Below are 21,236 nucleotides of genomic sequence, written 5' to 3' on the forward strand. Positions count from 1 at the left end.
GAAAGACATGAAGGAGGAGATATTTCAAAGACACAAGGGATATCTAAGCCCAGCTCCCACTGAAAGTCAATGGGAGTTGGAGACCTAACTCCCAACTATGTCTTTAAAGGTCTCCCCCATGAAATAACCGATATGCTTCTGTTTGTCAATATAGACTCAGACATGAGTTTGTCAGTATATGCTCAAGTACAATGCAGTTGTTAGATGACATTCAAGTACAATGATTTTGTTAGATTCGATTAAATTTAAAGATTGAAAATTTGTTGGGACAGTCTCTCTTGTCCATATCTATGAACCTTAAAAACAATGACTAATTTTCAACATGTGCAGCACAGCAGTCATGTTCATCTCCTCTCTATCTTCTCTATGCTTTCTTGGCTGCTCAGACCTTGCAAAATTTTCCTCTTGTGAGCAAGCACAGTTTTGTGCTCAGTTACCTCTTTTTCTGTGTTTCAGTGGCTTGTGGCTTGTTGTGAGTTAGAAAAACACATCAAAATAAAGGGCCTAAACTTCAGTGAAGATGTTACCATTTCTTTTTACAAAATTGAAATATCACATTTATCCTTGGATTCCTATTACTATAGCATGGAATTATAACCAAGTCTTTACACTTGGGTCTATAACTGAAGTTTTATTTATTCCTGTGGGAGAAATACATACAGGATTTAGACAAAAAAGACAATGAAATTCTGGGCCTATACCTGAATCATAGAATCGTAGAATATCAGAGTTGGAAGAGACCTCAGGAGGTCATCTAGTCCAACCCCCTGCTCAAAGCAGGACCAACCCCAATTAAATCATCCCAGCCAGGGCTTTGTCGAGCCAGGCCTTAAAAACCTCTAAGGAATGAGATTCCACCACCTCCTAGGTAACCCATTCTAGTGCTTCACCACCCTTCTAGTGAAAAAGTTTATCCTAATATCCAACCTAAACTTCCCCCACTGCAACTTGAGACAATTACTCCTTGTTCTGTCATCTGCTACCACTAGATCCATCCTCTTTGGAACCCGCTTTCAGGTAGTTGAAAGCAGCTATCAAATCCCCCCTCATTCTTCTCTTCTGCAGACTAAATAATCCCAGTTCCCTCAGTCTCTTCTCATAAGTCAGGTGCTCCAGCCCCCTAATCATTTTTGTTGCCCTCCACTGGACTATTTCCAATTTTTCCACATCCTTCATGTAGTGTGGAGCCCAAAACTGGACACAGTACACCAGATGAGGCCTCACCAATGCTGAATAGAGGGGAATTATCACAGCCCTCGATCTGCTGGCAATGCTCCTGCTTACACAGCCCAAAATGCCATTAGCCTTCTTGGCAACAAGGGCACACTGTTGACTCATATCCAGCTTCTCGTCCACTGTAACCCCGAGGTCCTTTTCTGCAGAACTCTTGCCTAGCCATTCGGTCCTTAGTCTGTAGCAGTGCATGGGGTTCTTCTGTCCTAATTGCTGGACTCTGTACTTGTCCTTGTTGAACCTCATCAGATTGCTTTTGGCCCAATCCTCTAATTTGTCTAGGTCCCTCTGTATCCTATCGCTATCCTCCAGGGTATCTACCACTCCTCCCAGTTTAGTGTCATCTGCAAACTTGCTGAGGGTGCAATCCATGCCATTCTCCAGATCATTAATGAAGATATTGAACAAAACTGGCCCTGGGACTGACCCTTGGGGCACTCTGCTTGATCCCGGCTGCCAACTAGACATGGAGCCATCGATCACTACCCGTTGAGCCTGATGATCTAGCCAGCTTTCTATCCACCTTATAGTCCATTCATCCAGCCCATACTTCTTTAACTTGCTAGCAAGAATACTGTGGGAGACCGTATCAAAAGCTTTGCTAAAGTCAAGGAATAACACATCCACTGCTTTCTCCTTATGCTCAGAGCCAGTTATCTCATCATAAAAGCCAATTAGGTTAGTCAGGCATGACTTGCCCTTGGCGAATCCATGCTGACTGTTCCTGATCACTTTCCTCTCCTCTAAGTGCTTCAAAATTGATTCCTGAGGACCTGGTCCATGATTTTTCCAGGGTTTGAGGTGAGACTGACTGGCCTGTAGTTTCCCGGATCCTCCTTCTTCCCTTTTTAAAAGATGGGCACTACATTAGTCTTTTTCCAGTCATCCAGGACCATGAGTTTTCAAAGATACAGTTATTATAATGACTTCAACGATGAAGTCATTATATATATAGTGTTTGTCGGTGAGTGTTCAGGAGAGACCTAGAGGTTTTAAGATCATAAAGATGGACAATAGTTTCTTTAAAAGTGCACATATATAATGCAAGTACCGGTACTCTTTACTTAAGCAATGAGACATGAGAAGCAGAATATTTTCAGGTGATTATAGGGTATTTTGGATAGCCTTAAAATGCACGAAGATGAAAGCCAAGTGGCTTTAGCCATCCAAGATATGTAGTAATTGTTTTGGAAATACTTTGTCCTTAATGCTCTTATGGAGGGATGGTGGTTGATTTATTTGATTTTAGGAACTCAGGTTAAACAAAAAGCAAGTGAAATAATGCGGTGTTCTTTAGCTGGAAATCATAGTTTTTAAAATGAAAACGTGCAGGGTGTTTTTTAAGTTTTTATGTAAAAAACTGATAATTTTATACTAAAGATTATATATTTTTCTAAATATCTTAAAAAAACTTTTCTAATTCAAACCATTTGTCAGACACCATTTGTTTCATGTTCAGTGCATGTTGCATCATATTGCTTTGTTAAAGGCATACTGTAAAGCTGGTTGAAATTCTTTGAAATTTTGACAAAAATATTATGTGAAAACTTTTGAATTTTTGTATGCATGTAAAAATGTTTCATCATTTTTTTGACCAGCTCTAACATACACTAATTTGTAAACCAAAAAATCTGTATGCTACAGTTAGGCTGAAGGGGGAACCTTTACCTTCTCACTTGTGCTGACCAGGAGCTCCAACTGCTTTGGATGGTGGATGCTAAGTACCTTGTAGACAGTGGTGAAAGTCTGGGCCACTGGAATTTTGATGGACCAGAAAAGCATTGTTCTGACAGCCTTGGCAAGAAGGTGGCTAGCACATGGAAAAATGCTTTCTATCACTTCTATTTTCAGATTAACCTACATTTTAAACCAACAAAAAATCCTTGAGATGAGACCTCTATTTGGAAGAGAAATAGCTGCAACTATAGAGACTCCAAGAAAGAGGCAGGAGAATCTAAGAGGGCCCTTCTCACAATGAACCCTCCACATTAGATGTTGGAGATTATTGAGTGCTTCTTCTGGCTAGCTGGCTGATCCTACCCCTTTGAAGTCAATACGAGGTTTACCATTGACTTTAAAGGGTGCAGGATCAAGCCCTTTTGGCTTTAATCTCCTCATCATGTAATCCTCCAAGACTCAGTCCAATGTTTGAGACAGAAAAAGAGGACAGGAGCACAAGAGGTGTGCAGAAGGGTACTGTTTTAGAGGGGAGGGTCTGGATGAGGGACAGATGGTGAAAAGGAGCAGATCAAGTGGAAGGGAATGGGGAAAATGGAAACAAGAAATGTTGGTGCTAACAGGCTGAATGTCAAAGTGTACAGTGTAATGGGGTTTAGCAAATCCCACACTGAGCAAAGGCAGAAGGGAGATGAGAGTGCCTCCGACTTACAGGCAATCAGGCTGATCACTCCCCCTGCACAGCTGCCGAAATGTCCCATCACAGAGACATGGACTCACAGCTGTGACCAATAAGGAAAACAAGCCCATCTATAAATGAGGGTGAACAGAGAAGGAAAGGGAGATAGAAAAGCCTGGGACAGCAGAGGGTCAGCTAGCTCCAATTCAGGCTGCATCTAAGAAGCCCAAAAGGAGATGGCAAACTCTGGAGTTGAAGCTAAGAATTTATGGATTAGTTGAATTGAAAGGGACCAGTTAGGAAAAACTGAGTCCCTTAGACAGACTGCACCAAGAGCAGCTGACAATGAGTCATTTTTCTTATTTGTTATATCCTCTGTTTTGTCTAGCTGAAGTTGCAGACTAAACAGACTGAGGATATAATGATGTATTTGGTGCACATTTCCCCACCTCTTGTTCTGTGTCTTTGAGGAGCTGAGCACACTAAGGCAGGGGTTCTCTCAACAAATTTTTTGGTGGCCTCAGAGTGCGGCCACCAACTCTTGCTGGCGGCTGCTGTGACCATTTTCCCAAAATATTTAATTAATATTAGAAAAAACAAATAAATATGCACAGATAATGTGTCCAAATTATAATGTATCTATGTAGGTTTTTTTGCAGACTCAGTAGTAAAAATAGTGTACAGTTGTCTCTATTCTTTAGGGGATCTAAAGAAAATAGAAACACAAATAAGGTGCTTTAACATTCTTGTCTCTTTCTTATTGTTTCTTTTGCTTTTTTTGGTTGCTTTTTATTTTTAGATTTGCTAGCTACTAAGCGGTGCTGTGAAAAGTGATACTAACAAACACACAAATATCACTTCTCACAGAAGACTCACTCAGCCCCAGAAAGCCCGGGGACAAATTAAGCCCTTGATGGGGAGGTGGGTACAGAGGCAGCAGGGGCCAAGGGCAATGGGGCACTGAGGGAGGCAGCAGGGGGGCAGAGGTGATGGGGGGTGAGTTTGGGGCCAGAGTCCATCACCACGCAGCCAGGGAATGGAGCCCAAAGCGCACGCCCAGGGGACAGGGCTTAGGGACAGAGCCCGAAGCTCCGTGGCTGGAGCCTGCCACCTGAGACCTGAAGCCCAACCCCACTGACTCCAGGAAGGTGGGGAAATCACTGGCTGCTTGTATCTCTCCAGAGTCGGGTAGGGCCCTACCACTCCTGGTGGCACCTGGGGAGGTGCTGCTGCTTTGCGCTCTCACCCCCTCCTCCCCATCACGGCCCAGGAGGCTGTGGCCACAAGAGAACCTCCTGGTGGCTGCATTTGAGAAATGCTGCACTAAGGTACTCAACACATGATAAATCCATTTTATCTTTACCGTGTAAGTGCTGTATTTAGATTGGGCTCAGGCCTGAAGTTTTTACTCCTAGGAAAAATGTGGGAGTGTTTGCTGCAGTAAGAACAGCAGGATAGGTCTATGTCAGTACCATGGAGGGGGGTAATGTAATATTACTGTCTTCTAAACCAGAATATAGGCTACATGGTGATTACTAGAACTGAGTGAATAATCACAAAGCGTCTGACCAGTTTAACATTCTTTTCTCATTTGTCAACCATCCACAGATCACAATGGTACTGGCCCTAAAATTATCTGTGGACAATTATTTTGGCTATTTCCTCTGTGGTAGTAATTACCTTTCACCTTTCTCACCGAGCAGCTACCAAATCTCATAACTACCAAATAATCTACAGGACATAAAGTTTTGGTGCAATTCTATAATAGTGCCACTTGAAAATCATGTACACAGCTGTTGTGGAGCCAGAGTGTGAGCTTTTGTGATACCTCAGTCTCCCATATTTCCATTTGTAAGTCATGCAAGACTCAGGAAACCCAGCAACATTGTAGTCTTGTTCCCAGTAGATTAGTGAGACACAAATATCAAAATAGATCCCCTGAAATATATACACTTAAACCAAATATTTGAGCTCTTCTCTTGCTGTCCCCCACTTCTGCATATGCTATATTTACTCTCCATACTAAGGCTAGCTGGACAAGAACTCAATTTCTGGAAAAAATGGTTTTGAAATTTGGTTTCATTCCATGTGTGGATGAAACCAAGGCCCTTTGAAACTTTTCCCTAAAAACCAGAGAGAAGATACCCATGCCAGAATAGCCAATAGCCCAGGGGTTAGAGCACTCCTGGAATGCGAGAGTTAGCAGAGCAGGGACTTGAACCTCTGACTCCCACATCCCAAGGGTCCTGGGAAGTGTTTGTTTCTCTCTGGGCTGATTAATATTTACTTATTTATGCAAAATGAAAGAGGTCCAACAGCAAAGATTGTGAGAGACTCACCTCAGAATGGCCAATACTGGGATGTGGAAGACCAAGGTTCAAGTCCCTGCTCTAAATCAAGTAGAGTTTGGACTTGAACCAGCACACCCTACAGCCCAGCTGAGTGCCCTAACCACTAGCTTATTGGCTATTCTGTGGGTTCTCTCCACCCTACTCCCTAGAGTTTCCATCTTGGACTTGAGAAACACTTCTAACTGATACATTTCGAACAGCAGTTTTTGTTTCACACAAAAAGATCCTACTCCTAATGCCATCTTTCCCTTCCTCCCAAATCCCCCAATTTGCTCCCTGATCATGGTTCATAGCCTCTATTCCTTCAAGTGCAATCCCTTTCCCGATCATTCTCTCTGTTTTGGGCCTTTTCACACACTCCCCTACTCCTCCTAGCTCCTAGTTCTAGTGCTGTTCTGAATCCAACAGGCTGCTAGTTTCCTGTACCCACTTTGCTTATTGTATCTCAAGTTCATAGTGTAAACTCAGTAGATCTAACAACACTGGAAGCTGTCTTGAAATTTCACAATCATGTGAGCCTTCCATGGATCAATGTGCCCCAGAATTGTGTTTTTGACCTTGAAAAGAAGACCTTAGAGATTTGAGGTTCATCCTGCAAGAGGCTGTGCCCTCAACTCTTACTGACTTGAGTGGGAGTTTAAGATACTTAGCATCTCATGGGGACACATAGCACCTTGCAAGACTGGCCCCTTGATTATGGAATTTGATCCAACCAACTGCCAGACTCATTGAAACTCAGTCATGGATTTTGTGAGATGGCAAAAGAAGGAAAGGCCTGTGTTGGATTAAGAAGTCACTTCTGACTGGTTAGGGATGGGACACTTATCCAAACTGATCCTGACCTTCACAAAGAGTCATATGTACTCTAGAGACCATATGTGCTCTAGAACCAAAATTCTGTATCCCAACACTTGTAAGAAGTCAGATTTGAAATTGAAATCTGAATTCAAACTTTCCCAAAGTTCAGGATGTTCATATTTGATGTTTGGATTAGGCCTGTTACAGAGATAGTTGCACTTCTTGGGTTTGGAGCATGTCCCATCTCAAATTTAGTTAGATGTTTGGGCAGAGATTCAGCCTGGTTTTCTTTTTTTGCAAGACTTTTTTTTCCTTTGCCAAAACTTCACTATTCTTCAGTGCATGGTAACTACCATAAAAGCAAAGAGTACTTATATTAAAATAGAGCACTACCAGAGTAGAATAATTTGCATCCATTCCAATTCTGAAGACATTATGCAGTACTTACTGCGTAATTTTACCTGAATAAAATAAAAAGCCAACATTTTCCAACTCGAGTCCCTAAAGCTATCATTCTATATCTATATTTAGACATGTAAACAAATGAAAGCTGCTGATCATGCACAGCTTCCATTGTTGTCAATGTCAGATGCAGGTGCTCAGCACCTCTGACAATCAGCCCATTTGTTTAGGTGTCTAAACATGGAACCTAAATTTAGGCATCCAAGTTGAAAAGTTTTGGCCAGAGTTAGACTTTATGTCTGGGACAAATAGCATTATGATTTTTTTCTATAATATTCAGTGTTTTATACTTTTATGAAGAAAGTTGCAACATTCTGTGCTTAAGTCTACTCCTTTACAGTCCTTGTTATGACATTATAAACACATGGTGTTAGTGCCTGTTGAATGCTTGGAAATTTGTAGTCATCCGACGAAAATGATAACTGAGACCTATTGTACTACTGATTTTTCAGCAGAACTCCACAAAGTCAATGAGGACATCTGCTTAAAAATGGAAGGCACAACAGAGCCCCCAAAATGCATTTCAGTGTCATATATTGTACTTCAAATATGCTTGTATTTTTTTTAAAGAGAATGCTCATGAAATACGGTTTCAAAGCTGGAATGTGGACTCAAGTGACAATATCAAATTACCCACCAGCCAACCCCTTTTCCTTCTTCTATTTTAGCTCCCATGTGCATTCTGTAGACACTCACAACAACATACTACGTGTCCTCTCGATCTATTTTACATCCTTACTGTGGCCCTGATTCCATAAACATTCATCTTCATGACATACTCAGGTGAACAGTCCCACTGCTTTGAGTAAATGTATGTAAATTGTTGTAGGATTAGGCCTAATCTTATTAAAAATGGTAAATCAGATGTGAATCAGGCCCAAAACATGTAATGTAAAATAGATTACAAAAATAAGGATAACTGACAAAAAAGTCTTATAATGACTCACTCATTTTGTTTTAAACTTCCTAAAAAACATCAGATGGTCACATGACACATTCGTGTATAAATTTTAAAGCAATTTTTTAAAAGATGGAATAAATCACATGTGATGCAGCTTATTGTCTTTGTAATAAAGAGCTAGCTAGCTAGGGTCATTATGATTTACTTCAGTGCACTGCTAAATCATAGCACAGGACAATCCTGAAAAGTGCTACTGTGATCTCAAATAACAAAGAAAGAGCTGTTAATTTAGATTATTAAACAACATTCAGGCCCTTTCTAGCCACATTTTATATTATAGCTGTATTTAAACACATACCGCATACAGAGGTACACACAGACATATACATCTTAAACCCTTATCGCCTGTATTTCCATAGGTTTGGGTTCAGTTCACTATACTGAGGATTTTGTGTTGGTTACAGGGAATATTCCCCGTATTGGTATAGTGATACTGCTGCATAAACAGCAGAATGTGTAGGCTCTTTGTTCATTGGGAACAAGCATTCAGGTTATCAGTGAGGTTGTACTGTATCTATCCCATTTTCAGATGATTCTGTGCCCCTTTTGGTAGATTTTTGAAATCTGCATATGTATGATAAAGTGGATGAAGAGGAGGATCTGAATAATTTCACATTGGTGTAAAGTACATCAAAGCAGCAGCAAAAATTATATTCTTCTTTTTTTGGGAAGTAAATAGCATGAGAGTCTGGTGGATTAAGCCTTATACATAAAGATTTGGGCCCAAAAATGAAACAGAAAAGGGAACACCCAGTCTGAAAATATCACTCAAGCTATCAAAAACATTGAATGTTAGAAAGGCAGCTATCATGGCTGTCTTAAAGCTAGTCTTTTTAAGGCATTCTGATTTTGGATTCTGAACAATCCTTTAAATTAACCTCCCATGAGCAAAGTCATAGTCCTTAAAATGTGAGTGTGCGCAACAGAGACAGGATTGTTAGCATAGCTCCCAGGACACTGCCTGAAAGGATAAGCTCACCTTTGTGTGGGCACAGATTTTCAAAGGCAGTTTTCCCCTTGTCGTCGACATCTATTTGCTTCCAGCTATGAGGGTATTTTCTACCCTTCTTGATCATTACCCTCGGGCCTTGTTTTGTGAGAAAGAGAGAGCTGTTTGCCACCTGGAGGAGCCCTTCTGTGTTGTGGAAGATCCAACTGGGTGCCTGAGGACAGTCTATGAAGATGCTGCGGGATGATGCAGCAGAGGACTTGGAGATGCCCAAACACTGGCCAGACCTAACATGGAGCAGCTTCTCATTCTCTGTCCACCTCCACTGCTGGTTTGGATCAGTCAGATTGCACTTGCCCACACATGCTGTTTTCCCTCCAACAAGACATTGCTGTTTCTGGACATGGATAATCAGAAACCCTTCTGGAAGATGAAAAACTCATCAAAATACAACAAATCACATGTGGCCCTTAAAAAATAAATCACGATGACTTAAAAATAAACCTCTTTTTTTCTCTCTCTTTTGGTTTATCTCAGTTTTTCTGATCTGAACCGGCAGAAATTATTTTAAAAGCCACAAAAATCACAATTGTTTGGTCTGGGAACTGCAAAGGGCAAGAATGCAACAAACTCTTTTTGGTAAAGTTCACCTTGATTGTCTACATAAAAACAAAAGAAATCAAACTTGAATTAAAAGGATATCAAGGGGGCCATTGACTTTCAGCTCATTTCTGAAAAACCCTCTCCTTCCTCTTCAAATACACAGAGATCCATTAGCCTTCCTTACTGTCACCACAAATTAAATCCACTGTTTATGACTGCACATTGATTTTTTTTAAAGGAAATCATAATATTTAGAGGGGGAAGGAGAGATAGAAAAGGGGACTTTCCAAAATCTATTTGCCTCTCCAGGGCTATGTTTCATTTACCTTTTACAAAGAATGGGGGCTTTTGACTGATATGAACTCTGTGTAGCTTATACTCCCAAATATATTGACTCTTCTTCTTGTTATTTTGTAACCATCCCACTACAGATTGGATTGATTCTTTTATCATCCCAGCTTAAATGTATACATCCAAAATTGAAATGAACAGAAAAAAAATCATTCACTGAAATCAAACTCCCCCAGCCCCAAATTCCCTCTTGTTACAGAGAATAGAATTGGATGGTTCAAAATCAATCTCAGTATCACTTAAATTTTTTTTTTAAAAAGTCATTTATTTAGTCAAAGCTTCAAGCTCCACTAGATAAACAAAACCATTTAAAAACAATTCATATGATTTCCTTGTTTTTTCATTCCCCCTTTCTTATGGTGCAGGACATAAGGTTTTGTTCTAACTAAGTGCCCCAAGAAGCTTCTGCTTTTGTTTCACAAAGCCTTAATAAGTAATCTGAATCTCTCCTCAGAGAAACCTGGCTCAGGGCTCAGCCATTGGATTGTCTAGTCAGAGATCTTTTTAAAAAAATGATGTATATACAACATTAAAGGAGAGAGAGTTTATTTTCCTTCGGAGAGAAATCTAAACAGTACTGGCTTTGTTGGCCCTGCCCTTCCCCCTGATCCATCTTGTATAAACTCAGGCTGAGAAGTGGTTCTATTTTCACAGCACTGAATAAGTTTCAAGCAACCCTTGGGAGCCCTGGTTAGTGACAGAATGAGAACGGGAACGGAGGGGGGAACCCGGGAGATGCACTTACCTGAGATCTTGAAGGCCAGGCAGGTGAAAATCAGGACATGAAATAAAGGATCCATTTTCCATCTAACAACTCCCCATGCTTCTCTTTAAGAAAAAAACAAAAAAACAAAAAACCACACACATACACACAGAAAATCACCACCTCAGATAAGTGAAGCGAAGGCTAGGAAGGAAATGTGCCTTCACAGGGGGAAAAGTCAGTGACGAGCACTTCCTTCTATTCAATAGTTTTGGGGGATTTTATACCACTTTGTCCCTTCATATGATTTTCAGAGTTTACTAACTCTGATTTATTTTGGAAAAATACAAGCAAAAAGGATAGATTTTGAAACTACCAAGCCTCACACACTAACAAAAAGATGTTTCAACATCTGAACAACATATTAGACTAAAAATATAAGGAAAAGGGATTGTAATTTCACGTAATTGACTGTTCATGAAACATTACATGTCTGTAGGTGATTTGGATTGTGCTGAATAAACACATACCATGCTATCCAGTAAACACCATACACAGTTTCTGTAATGAAATGTTGTTATTAAATACTACTTCCAACTCCTCTTTATGAGTTCTGAAAACCATACATGGTGGGAGTGCAAATCTCTGAGTTCTTTACTAAGTCCTTACACATGTACGCTCCCATTATAGGATCAAGTGATGTTGACTTTAGTTCAACATCATCTGATCCATTTTGCCTACATACAGTGAGAATTTGCCTTAACTAAAAGCTGAATAAAGGCCTCAATGATTTGACCCTTCAAATGGTCAGAAGACAGCATGAAATTAACTAGAGCAGATTGGGCTACATTTGCCTTATTGTGATATTATAATAATAGTAATGGTTAATTACTGTACACAAAAAAACTCCAGATTCATTAACTATTTTGTATCAATGTAGTTTATTGTCAGTATGAAGCAAAGTCAACATCATTGAATTAAAAACTGATTTTATCCTGGATGCAGACCTCCTAGCGTTGTAAGTAGTTATGCTAGATTCACATTTCTTTTAAAGAGCAAATCTGTGCAGAAATATATGGAAACATTCATAGCAGAATTTTTTGTACAACTATTTTTTGTTCCTGTTACAGAAGAGCTCATATTTCCAAAGGCATCCATTTCTTAACAGAAGAGATACAGCATGTAGACAACATATGCAAAAAATCCCCTCTTAGTAAAAGACAGAAACATATTTAAAATCCTTACTATTTAATATATGCTACAAAGTTTCTTTTAAAAGTAAAATGACTTATACAATTTACAAATACACTGGATTCAGGTCAGGAGCAGAAGCAGCTTCTAACAGCATAGAGTACAATCAACAGTACAGAGTAAATACATACATATACACTGAATAACAGAGGTTGTGCTCTGTAACTGCTTTATAGGACCTACTGTAAATACACATTAAATAGCTAATAGTAGGAAGAACAGATATTTCCATATAAAAGATATAACTGCTTTTGAACAGTTTCAAAAACAAAAGGACTTTCTTCTCCTTAAATCCATAATTGATCACTTGCAACATCAGCAGCAAGAGTCTTATGTGGCCAAGAAATAAGCTCACCACATAATAGGTAATAGCACTTAACAGGTACAGTTTAACAGCCGACAGTCCATTCACAAGACAGAGTTGGCAAATGTTAAAGCATTTATACACTTAGAAAAACATTTCTCCTGTAGAAGTTCCAGTTTCCATCTGACTGCAGCAGTAGTACATACCATACATACATATCTGTATAGCAGATACTGTTATTACAGAAATAAATCCACCTTTTAGCTATATATATGTGAAATCCACATGTAGCATCAGTACAGTACCTTCTTTAAAAATCATTTTTGGGAAGCTTACAATACATTCATATACAGTAAAGGTCTGGCAATCTTTATATTTTGACAAACCATCCACTATCCTTTCACAAGTTGGCTTCAAAGCATCCACTGCAGTAAACTCCTTGAAGAAGTTGCTGGTAGGTAATGAAACAAATTACCTCAAGAGATCGACATTCTGATCACCCTTCATGGTTTCATTGGACAGCTTCTGCAGAAAGTCTGCTTTCATACAAACTCAGTGCATGGTGCACAAATTCATATTGTTCACTGGTCTGAATCATTCCACCTCTGAAAAGAAAGTACGATAGAATGAAACCTTATTTCTTAACAATCAAACAATCTGCTCTGCTGCTAAGAACCAGAGGATGTGCTTCCATGATGATAACACTTGTTAAAAAAAAATGCATTAAATAATTTGTGATTGAACTCCTTGGGGGAGAATTGTCTGTCTCCTCTGTTTTACCTGCATTCTGCCATATATTTCATGTTATAGCAGTCTTGGATGATGACCCAGCACATGTTCATTTTAAGAACACTTTCACTACAGATTTGACAAAACGCAAACAAGTTACCAATGTGAGATTTCTAAAGACAGCTACAATACTTGACCCAACGTTTAAGTATCTGAAGTGCCTTCCAAAATCTGAGAGGGACGAGGTGTGGAACATGCTTTCTGAAGACTTAAAAGAGCAATATTCGTATGCAGAAACTACAGAACCCAAACCACCAAAAAAGAAAATCAAACTTCTGCTGGTGGCATCTGACTAAGATACTAAAAATGAACATGCATTGGGCCGTGCTGCTTTGGATTGTTATCGAGCACAACTTGTCATCAGCATGTTCTCTGGAATGGTGGTTGAAGAATGAAGGGACATATCAATCTTTAGTGCATCTGGCACGTAAATATCTTGTGACGCTGGCTACAACAGTGCCATGCAAACACCTGTTCTTACTTTCAGGTGACATTGTAAACAAGAAGCAGGCAGCATTATCTCCTGCTAAGGTAAACAAACTTGTTTGTCTTAGCGATTGGCTGAACAAGAGGTAGGACTGAGTGGACTTGTAGGCTCTAAAGTTTTACATTGTTCTGTTTTTGAATGCAGTTATTTTTGTACATAATTCTATAATTTGTAAGTTCAACTTTCACGATAAAGAGATTGCACTACAGTACTTGTATTAGGTGAATTGAAAAATATGATTTCTTTTGTTTTTTACAGTGTAAATATTTGTAATAAAAATAAATATAAAGTGTGCACTGTACGCTGTATTCTGAGTCTTAATTGAAATCAATATATTTGAAAATGTAGAAAACATCCAAAAATATTTCAATAAATGGTATTCTATTATTTAACAGCATGATTAATCGTGAAATTAATCATGATTTTTTTAAATAATTTAATTAATGATTATTAATTTTTTTAATCGCTTGACAGCCCTACTTGTTATTACATCATGAATATCCAATTCTGACACAACAGGTATAAGAACTATAGGGAACTATATAGCCAGCAGCTAAGCTGTTAAAATCCAAATTTGAAACCCCACACCAATTATGGGGAATTACTATGAAGCACTTTATAAGCTGTATTTTAAGCACAACTAAGATTAGATATGTCATAAAAAACTCAGTCACTTGGGGCAGATTCTGATACCCTTTATACATGTTGAGTTCCATTCTCCCAGACTAACCCTATTGATTTTATTGGGGCTGTTGGAGGAGTGAGGTACTACTCAGCATGAATAAGGGCAAGAGAACACAGATTTCATTCCTCTTCATATCCTAAAAATGTAACCTATGGTGACCCTTAGATCACATGAACAGAGAGCAGCTCTTCCTCTCCTCTTTCTAACGCCTACAATGCATCCTGTCTAAACAGCAGACACAGAAGAAATTTTACAGCAGTGACTCATTTCAGCGCCAGCAATGAAACTTAGCTAAACTTGAACATAAAAAAGTGTTCAGTGCAGTCCATTTGGATCAGTTACCTACACCAGTACAGCTGTGTGATAACTCAGTTGGTGGCACTGGTTTCAGGCCAGATATTGGGATGAAATCCCACAGTGGAACCTAAGTTCAGATCAGTATTGAATGTGAGCACAGTGGTAAGGGGGTGCTGTACTAGTGGAGTACTAGCTGAGGCTGTACTGCATTACCAGTGTTGTCTTTCAGATAGAAAATGAAACTAAGGCTCTTTCTGTCACCACTGAGGTCCATCGGCCAGTGCCCCTCACAGAGTTGGGACCCATAAGCAGTAAGGGCTATTGCAACTTCAGGGTGTTAAACAACTTGGCCATTACAGACACACCCTCACCTCCCTTCCCCCACTTGCACCAAGCCGCTACTTGGAGTTGATATGTGTGTCTGTCTGGGAGGGAGGATATGGCCTGGGAGGAAAGGAATATGCATTGCAACATACACTTTAAACTGCTTTTGCCAACCCTTTGTTGAACTAGTTGATTTCAGTGAGAGGTTTGCATCACATGGAGTACAGTATCTGCCTCTCTTAATACAAGGCCTGCTAGGCCAGAGAAACTAACAGGTTAACACATTTTAAAATAAACTATGATTTTTCTACACAAAACAAACAAACAAAAAGACAGCTGATAGGCAGAGATGGGCAAAGAAATTTGAAACCAATTTATTTAACAAATACCTTCTCTTATTTAGATCTCTTTGTTGGTTTACAACTTTGAGGTCCTTTTGGTTTCCTCATTGCTATTGGATGGCCAAATAACCAGCTGCAACTGGCAAGGAGACTCAGCTCCATAACAGGTTCAGGTTTGGCCACTGTGAGCCACACACTTGTGACCTCCAAGCTTGATTATTGCTATCCATTATTCCTAATAATGAAGCCACGTAGCCTGAAAAGCTCTAGCTGGCACAAAATGCAGCAGCCCATCTGCTTAGCAACAGAGACTGCTATAAGTACACCATCCTAGGGCTTCTGTCTCTGCACTGGCTCCCCACTGAACATAAAGCACATTTCAAGGTCTCTTGGCTGATATTCTGAGCCCTCCATTGACCCTAGCTACTTATATGATCATCTCTTCCTTAGTGACCATGAACTCCCACAACAGCTACGTTCCACTGGATTCATGATGCTGCTTTACAGTAGGGGGAGGCTTGTAAGTGGCAGACAGAATTTTCACAAGAACTGGCCCTAGACTATGGAACTCACTCCCACAAGAGCTAAGAATGACCATATGTCTCACATACACCAAACACAGACACAGCCCTACTAATCAAGCTACTTCTCCGACAAGCTGGAGTAGAAGAAAGAGAGATTGCTACTATTTCTTTTTGACTTGGGAGCCACTGAGATACTATATTATCTGCATAATTATCTAGCTCAAGAGACTAATTTTTCTGTTTGTGAATTATTTGCACCCAATTAGTGAAATTGCCAGCTTTATTGATTATTGAAAAACTATCCACAGATTTCTTCAGCAAATAACTGCTGGTATGCAGATCATTTATAAACAATTCATTGGGAATATTTGCCATTCCTGCTTTGTCTCTTTGTGTGGGAGCTATGCGTATTAGGTGGCATTATTCCAAGTTCTCTGATTGGATGATTTATGTAACTAACCCAAGAGCTGAGTATCTTTCAAATTGCATATTTGGGTGTAAAAAATTAAATCTCACAATTTGTTGTTTTAAATTCCAAATCTGCAGTAGTATTGGTGTGTTCTGCAGTAACATTTGTTTTCAGAGAATATATAAGCTTAACATTTGATATATATATTTTGCCAATATTCTTGAAAAAAAAGTTTGTTCCACTGGAATAGTTACCGAATGGGGGCACAAATACTGTTGAAATGAGTCTGTTTGTTTAAAAATGCAAACGGAATATCGTGGGAAAGAATATTTTGCTTTCCTCTCCCAGGGCTGTACACACAGGGCTGTGTCCCCCCTTGCCACAAGACCCTTCTTCCGGTGCCTCCTAAGTCCTGGCCCTGCCTCCTCCTCTCCCCCACCCAGCCAGGACTGCAGCTGTTCCTCAGCTCCCACTGCCCTTCGACTGCTCGCAGCTAGTAACAGCCATCAGGGTGGAGGGACCTGGCTCGGGGGTCAGCAGAGACCTTGGGGAGCAGCGACTGTGGGGTTGGGACCAGAAGCTCATGCCAGAGCAGGTCAGTCCAGGCAGCTGTGGGGAATCCCAGACCCTCCAACCTTCCCTGGGCAGTGCGACCCAGCGGGTGGAGACACAGGTCGGGGGCTGCTCTTGGGCCCCTCAGCTCCTCATCTGGGCTTATTCCTGCGCTGCTGCTGGCAGTGGCACTGCCGCCTTCAGAGCTGGGTGGCTGGAGAAAGGTGACTGCTACGGGGTGCCTATAGTCCCCCCCACAATCTGGCTCTCCACCACCAGAGGATCCTCCTACACTGAGGGAATCTTTTGGGCAGCATTGTGCCAGTTAAGGCCCTTTTTAGACCAACTCTGCAACATAAAATAGCCACAGATCATGAGAGAATCTGCCCACAAAACTTGTTAAAATTCTGAAATTATCAACACAATACAAATATTGCCATAAAATTACAAACAAATTTTTAACAAAAATATTTGAAAAGCTATTTTGTTTTTTACTTTTCTGCCAGGACCTGAATTAAGGGAGAAGACACATAGCACCAAGAAAGGTTTCTGAATGATAGCCCTGTTAGTCTGTATGAGGAGTCCTTGTGGCACCTTAGAGACTAACAAATTTATTTGGGCATAAGCTTTCATGGGCTAAAACTGACTGCATCTGATGCAGTGGGTTTTAGCCCACAAAAGCTTATACCCAAATAAATTTGTTAGTCTCTAAGGCACCACAAGGACTCCTCATTGTTTTTTTTTTTAATAGTACCCAGAATTGATTACAGTACTAACACCTAAAGCAGCTGTGGTCTTTATCATTAGCACCTAACACAGATTAGTACCTAACACAGTTTAACTCTCGACTTTTGATGTTAGAGATGTAGGAAACTCTTGCAAGAGAAACATAGAACCTCAAATTCAAGTCCTGACAGAAAAGTAAAAAAGGAAAGAACTTTTCAGAATATTCTGGTTAAAAATGTAGTGTGAGATTTTCAGAAGCATTCTGTGTTGATCTAACTGTGTTCCCATTGAAGTCCATAGAAAAACTCACTTTGGCATCAGTAGGAGGAGAATTAGGCAACTCTGGGTGCTTCTGAAAATCTCAGACATAGTTTTCCATAATTTTTAAATTATCTTATGAGTTATGTTAATAATTTAGTAATTTAAACACTTCAATTCACCTTTAAGAATGGTGAAACCTTGTAAGTCCTGACATTTGTATATTTCTTACCCAACTGTGACCGTTTTTTAGATAGAGTGTAGGATGTAGGACTTATCCTACAAGGAGGCAGAGTATTTCTGTTCTATGAGGTTAACAGACACATATATCAGATCGGAATGTGGCAAACCAGGATTGAAAATGCCACATTGTGTTCATTGTCTGACTTACAGTTCCACTGCAACTCACCTATCAACTCGTAGCTGGCAGACAATGCTTAATGCATCTACAACGCCTTCTTCCTTCAACTGGTGACAACCAATGGCAGTAGCAATAAAACATCCAGTTCTTCCTATTCCAGCACTGAAATTAAATTAAAACAAAGGTGAACAAAGCTGACACATAACAACCTGCATCCTTCAAAGAAGTTGTTCTGATGTTGGATATATGGACCTGAAAATACTCAACATGCAGAAGACAGACTCATCTGTGGTTAGGTACATGACTAACTCACCTTTTCTGCTAGAAAATGAATGCTCACAGAGCTGCAGCAGATAAATAGTTGAGGTTAGTTTGTGAGGCCCATATGTTCTAACTCTGCACAGAAGTGCCTGGAGGGACAATGTAATGCAAAACCTATACAGCTCCAATGGACCTGAGGAGTCTGAATAGTCTCTGCTCCAGTTCAAGGGGAGACGTGGAGTGACCAGAGGAATCTGCCCCCAAAAGGCAGCCAAGGCCGGGTATCTGTATTCCAAGCCCCATTTCCATGGATCTCCACACTAGCCATGGCTGTATGCAAGACCTGTAACCATGCTGCCACTCTCTATCAGTCTCCTGAAGTGCTCTGCAATTCTGTAGTGGGGAGAGGGAGTGAGTGTTGCAACTTGCCATGTTTCTCTCTTTGTTTTCCGTCTGAGGGGAATGTGGAGGAGGGATGGATAAAGTGAGGCACTAAGTAGTTAAATGATTCTTTGCCTCATTTTATCCATCTGTTTAATGGTATAATACCAGCTATGTACCTCAAAGGAGTGCTGTGAGGCTTAATTCCATTAATGTCTGTAGTGTTCTGAGTGTTTTGGATGAAAGGCTGCAATATGAGTGTTGTTAGGATTATATTTATGCAGTGCAGAGGAACCCAGTCTCAGACTCCTGGCTATGGAATTAAAGATGGGAGTGTATTTGAGACTTGGGAACCCCAGGAATCAGCAATATTAAACATATAAGGATGCTAAGCCAAAAAGTGAGGGGACAGTGAGAAGCAAAACTGGTAGTCAGAAAAGATGATTTCCTGGGGCGAGTCTGAGATCCATAGGTGACATCCTATATCCTTGAATGCCGATACCATCTGGACAAATGTGTCCAAAATGGGATAGAGATATTTTATACACAAGGGAAGGCACAGGAACTAGCCTAAAGTTACTGCACACACATTCTCCTCTTCAAAATATTGTGAAATCCTTTAAAAATGAGATGCATAAGTTAAAACTACCAATAGGTCAGCGCTTTCACAGCAGATCCCCCTACCTCTAAAATCCTGGTAGCATAACAGGATTTATATTTTCCCACGGATTAACTGTTCTTGGATAAATTCTCCAGAGTATTTGACAAAGGCAAGTTCCCATCTCCCCAGCATCAGGGAAATGTAGGTCCTATCTTTTTACCTGACTTTACTGCAGACTATGCAGGCTAAATCTGACACTCATAGACTTTAAGGCCAGAAGGGACCATCAAAATCATATAGTCTGACCTCCTGCATATGTCAGGTCACAGAACCTGACCTACCCACTTCTGTAACAGACCCTGTAACCTCTGGCTGAGTCACTGACTTTCTCAAATCTTGACTTAAACACTTCAAGTTACAGAGAATCTGTTACTTACCCTATATCCCTCTCACAATATATCAGGGCAATTTTGTGATCTACTTATATAGGTATTTTTAAGACACCTATTGCTGCATGCCTGTGGCAGTATATTACGATGTTCTGTATTGCTGTATTGGTTGTTTGCTTTGGCTCTAATACCACAGAGTAGTGTTTATTGCTTTTTGGCAATAATTATTTCAAGGCTTAAATTCTCAGTGACTATTTCGCAGAGCCCCCCATACTTCCCACATTTAGGGCTCTAGGCTTCAGCTGCAGGGCGGGAGTCTCAAGGACTCCAGACCCACGGGGTGGGAGATGCCGGGACTAGGGGCTTCAGCATTGGCTGCAAAGGGAGTGAATACAGCATTTTTGGCACCCAAAATGTCAGCATCAGGTTCATCAGCATGGGTAGAGGTAGTTTTGTTACCCAGGCAGTTCCTGCACCTTATATATTAATCTGTTGCTTCTTCTGGGGACAGAGGATATCTTTTGTGTAATTTGTGTATATCACATTACGGGCCAGATTCTCAGCTGGCAGAAATCAACATAGTTTCATTGACTTAAATGGAGCTAAATCAATTTATGCCAGCTAAGAATCTAACCCTATGCCTCGATTTTTAATTTATTTGGTCAATAAAACACATCTCTTACTTTGTATCTGAAGTCTGTTCATTCAAATATACATTTGGTCCAAGACCATCTAGAGGCCAAAACACACTAGCTTATTTGATGTACTAGGCTACACATACAAAAGATAATGGGTGAGTCATAGATAGTATAAGATTTGGATGGGCACTTCAAATGACAGAGGAAGCTTCTGTACCTTAAAAGTGCAATACTACTCGAAAACTGGCTGTATAAAACAAACTTTCTTACTTAGTGGATCTGCTCTCTCTGTGTAGTCAGAGTCACATCTGATGATTTAAATGGCAAAAAATAAATGTGTACTCCTTTTTCTCCTCTTAGCACTACAGAAATAACTCTGCTGCTGGAAGGTGAGATGGATTATATTATTTCTTACACATAATGCCCTGAATGGACATGCTATTGAAGTACATGGGACAGCAGCCAGCATTTGTAGGTTATTTTTTTCCATTTTACTTTTCAAATGTATTTTTTTTTCAATTTTGATAATAAGTAAAAAACGTAAAAAGATTTTTATAGCCTTTCTGCGCCAGGTTGAGGGTCATGTTTTGTCCTCAGGTGAGCATGCAGTGCTGCCACTGAAATAAATGAGAGCTGCACATATGTATCCCAGGCAAACAGCCCCAAATTTGAAAGTTTTGTGAGATCTGGATACCTGTAGCCCATAAATCAGAAGCTTAAAATGTGGGAAAGTACGTTTGCTAGAAGAGGGAGTATGACACTGTCACTACAGCATTATTTTCATTTTATTAGGGATGCCAAGATTTCAGACCCCCCTATCATATTATTTACCTCCAAATGACACCAAATTCCATTGTGCTCCTCCTCATGAAAAAGCATTACTGCATAAAT

At 40.1% G+C, this 21,236-nt stretch overlaps 2 protein-coding genes across 4 annotated transcripts in view; both read right to left on the reverse strand.

Moving 5' to 3' along the window:
• PTPRB (protein tyrosine phosphatase receptor type B) overlaps nt 1-10,878 on the reverse strand; it is an 89,020-nt gene extending 78,142 nt beyond the window's left edge. The window contains exons 1-2 of the mRNA XM_032803812.2: nt 10,810-10,878; nt 9,141-9,533 (exon numbers count right to left, since the gene is read on the reverse strand). Coding sequence (XP_032659703.1) covers nt 9,141-9,533; nt 10,810-10,864 — 448 coding nt within the window. The 5' untranslated portion in view covers nt 10,865-10,878. The remainder of the gene's footprint in view (nt 1-9,140; nt 9,534-10,809) is intronic.
• An 811-nt stretch (nt 10,879-11,689) lies between these two features.
• PTPRR (protein tyrosine phosphatase receptor type R) overlaps nt 11,690-21,236 on the reverse strand; it is a 231,716-nt gene continuing 222,169 nt past the window's right edge. For 2 of the 3 annotated variants that reach the window (XM_032803819.1, XM_032803820.2), the window contains 2 exons: nt 18,124-18,237; nt 11,690-12,927 (listed from right to left, as the gene is read on the reverse strand). In XM_032803819.1, coding sequence (XP_032659710.1) covers nt 12,834-12,927; nt 18,124-18,237 — 208 coding nt within the window. In that variant the 3' untranslated portion in view covers nt 11,690-12,833. The remainder of the gene's footprint in view (nt 12,928-18,123; nt 18,238-21,236) is intronic. The other variant, XM_075059923.1, reaches the window with a different exon arrangement.

The sequence above is a fragment of the Chelonoidis abingdonii genome, chromosome 1, assembly GCF_003597395.2.
Source record: "Chelonoidis abingdonii isolate Lonesome George chromosome 1, CheloAbing_2.0, whole genome shotgun sequence".
NCBI classification, from domain to species: domain Eukaryota; kingdom Metazoa; phylum Chordata; order Testudines; family Testudinidae; genus Chelonoidis; species Chelonoidis abingdonii.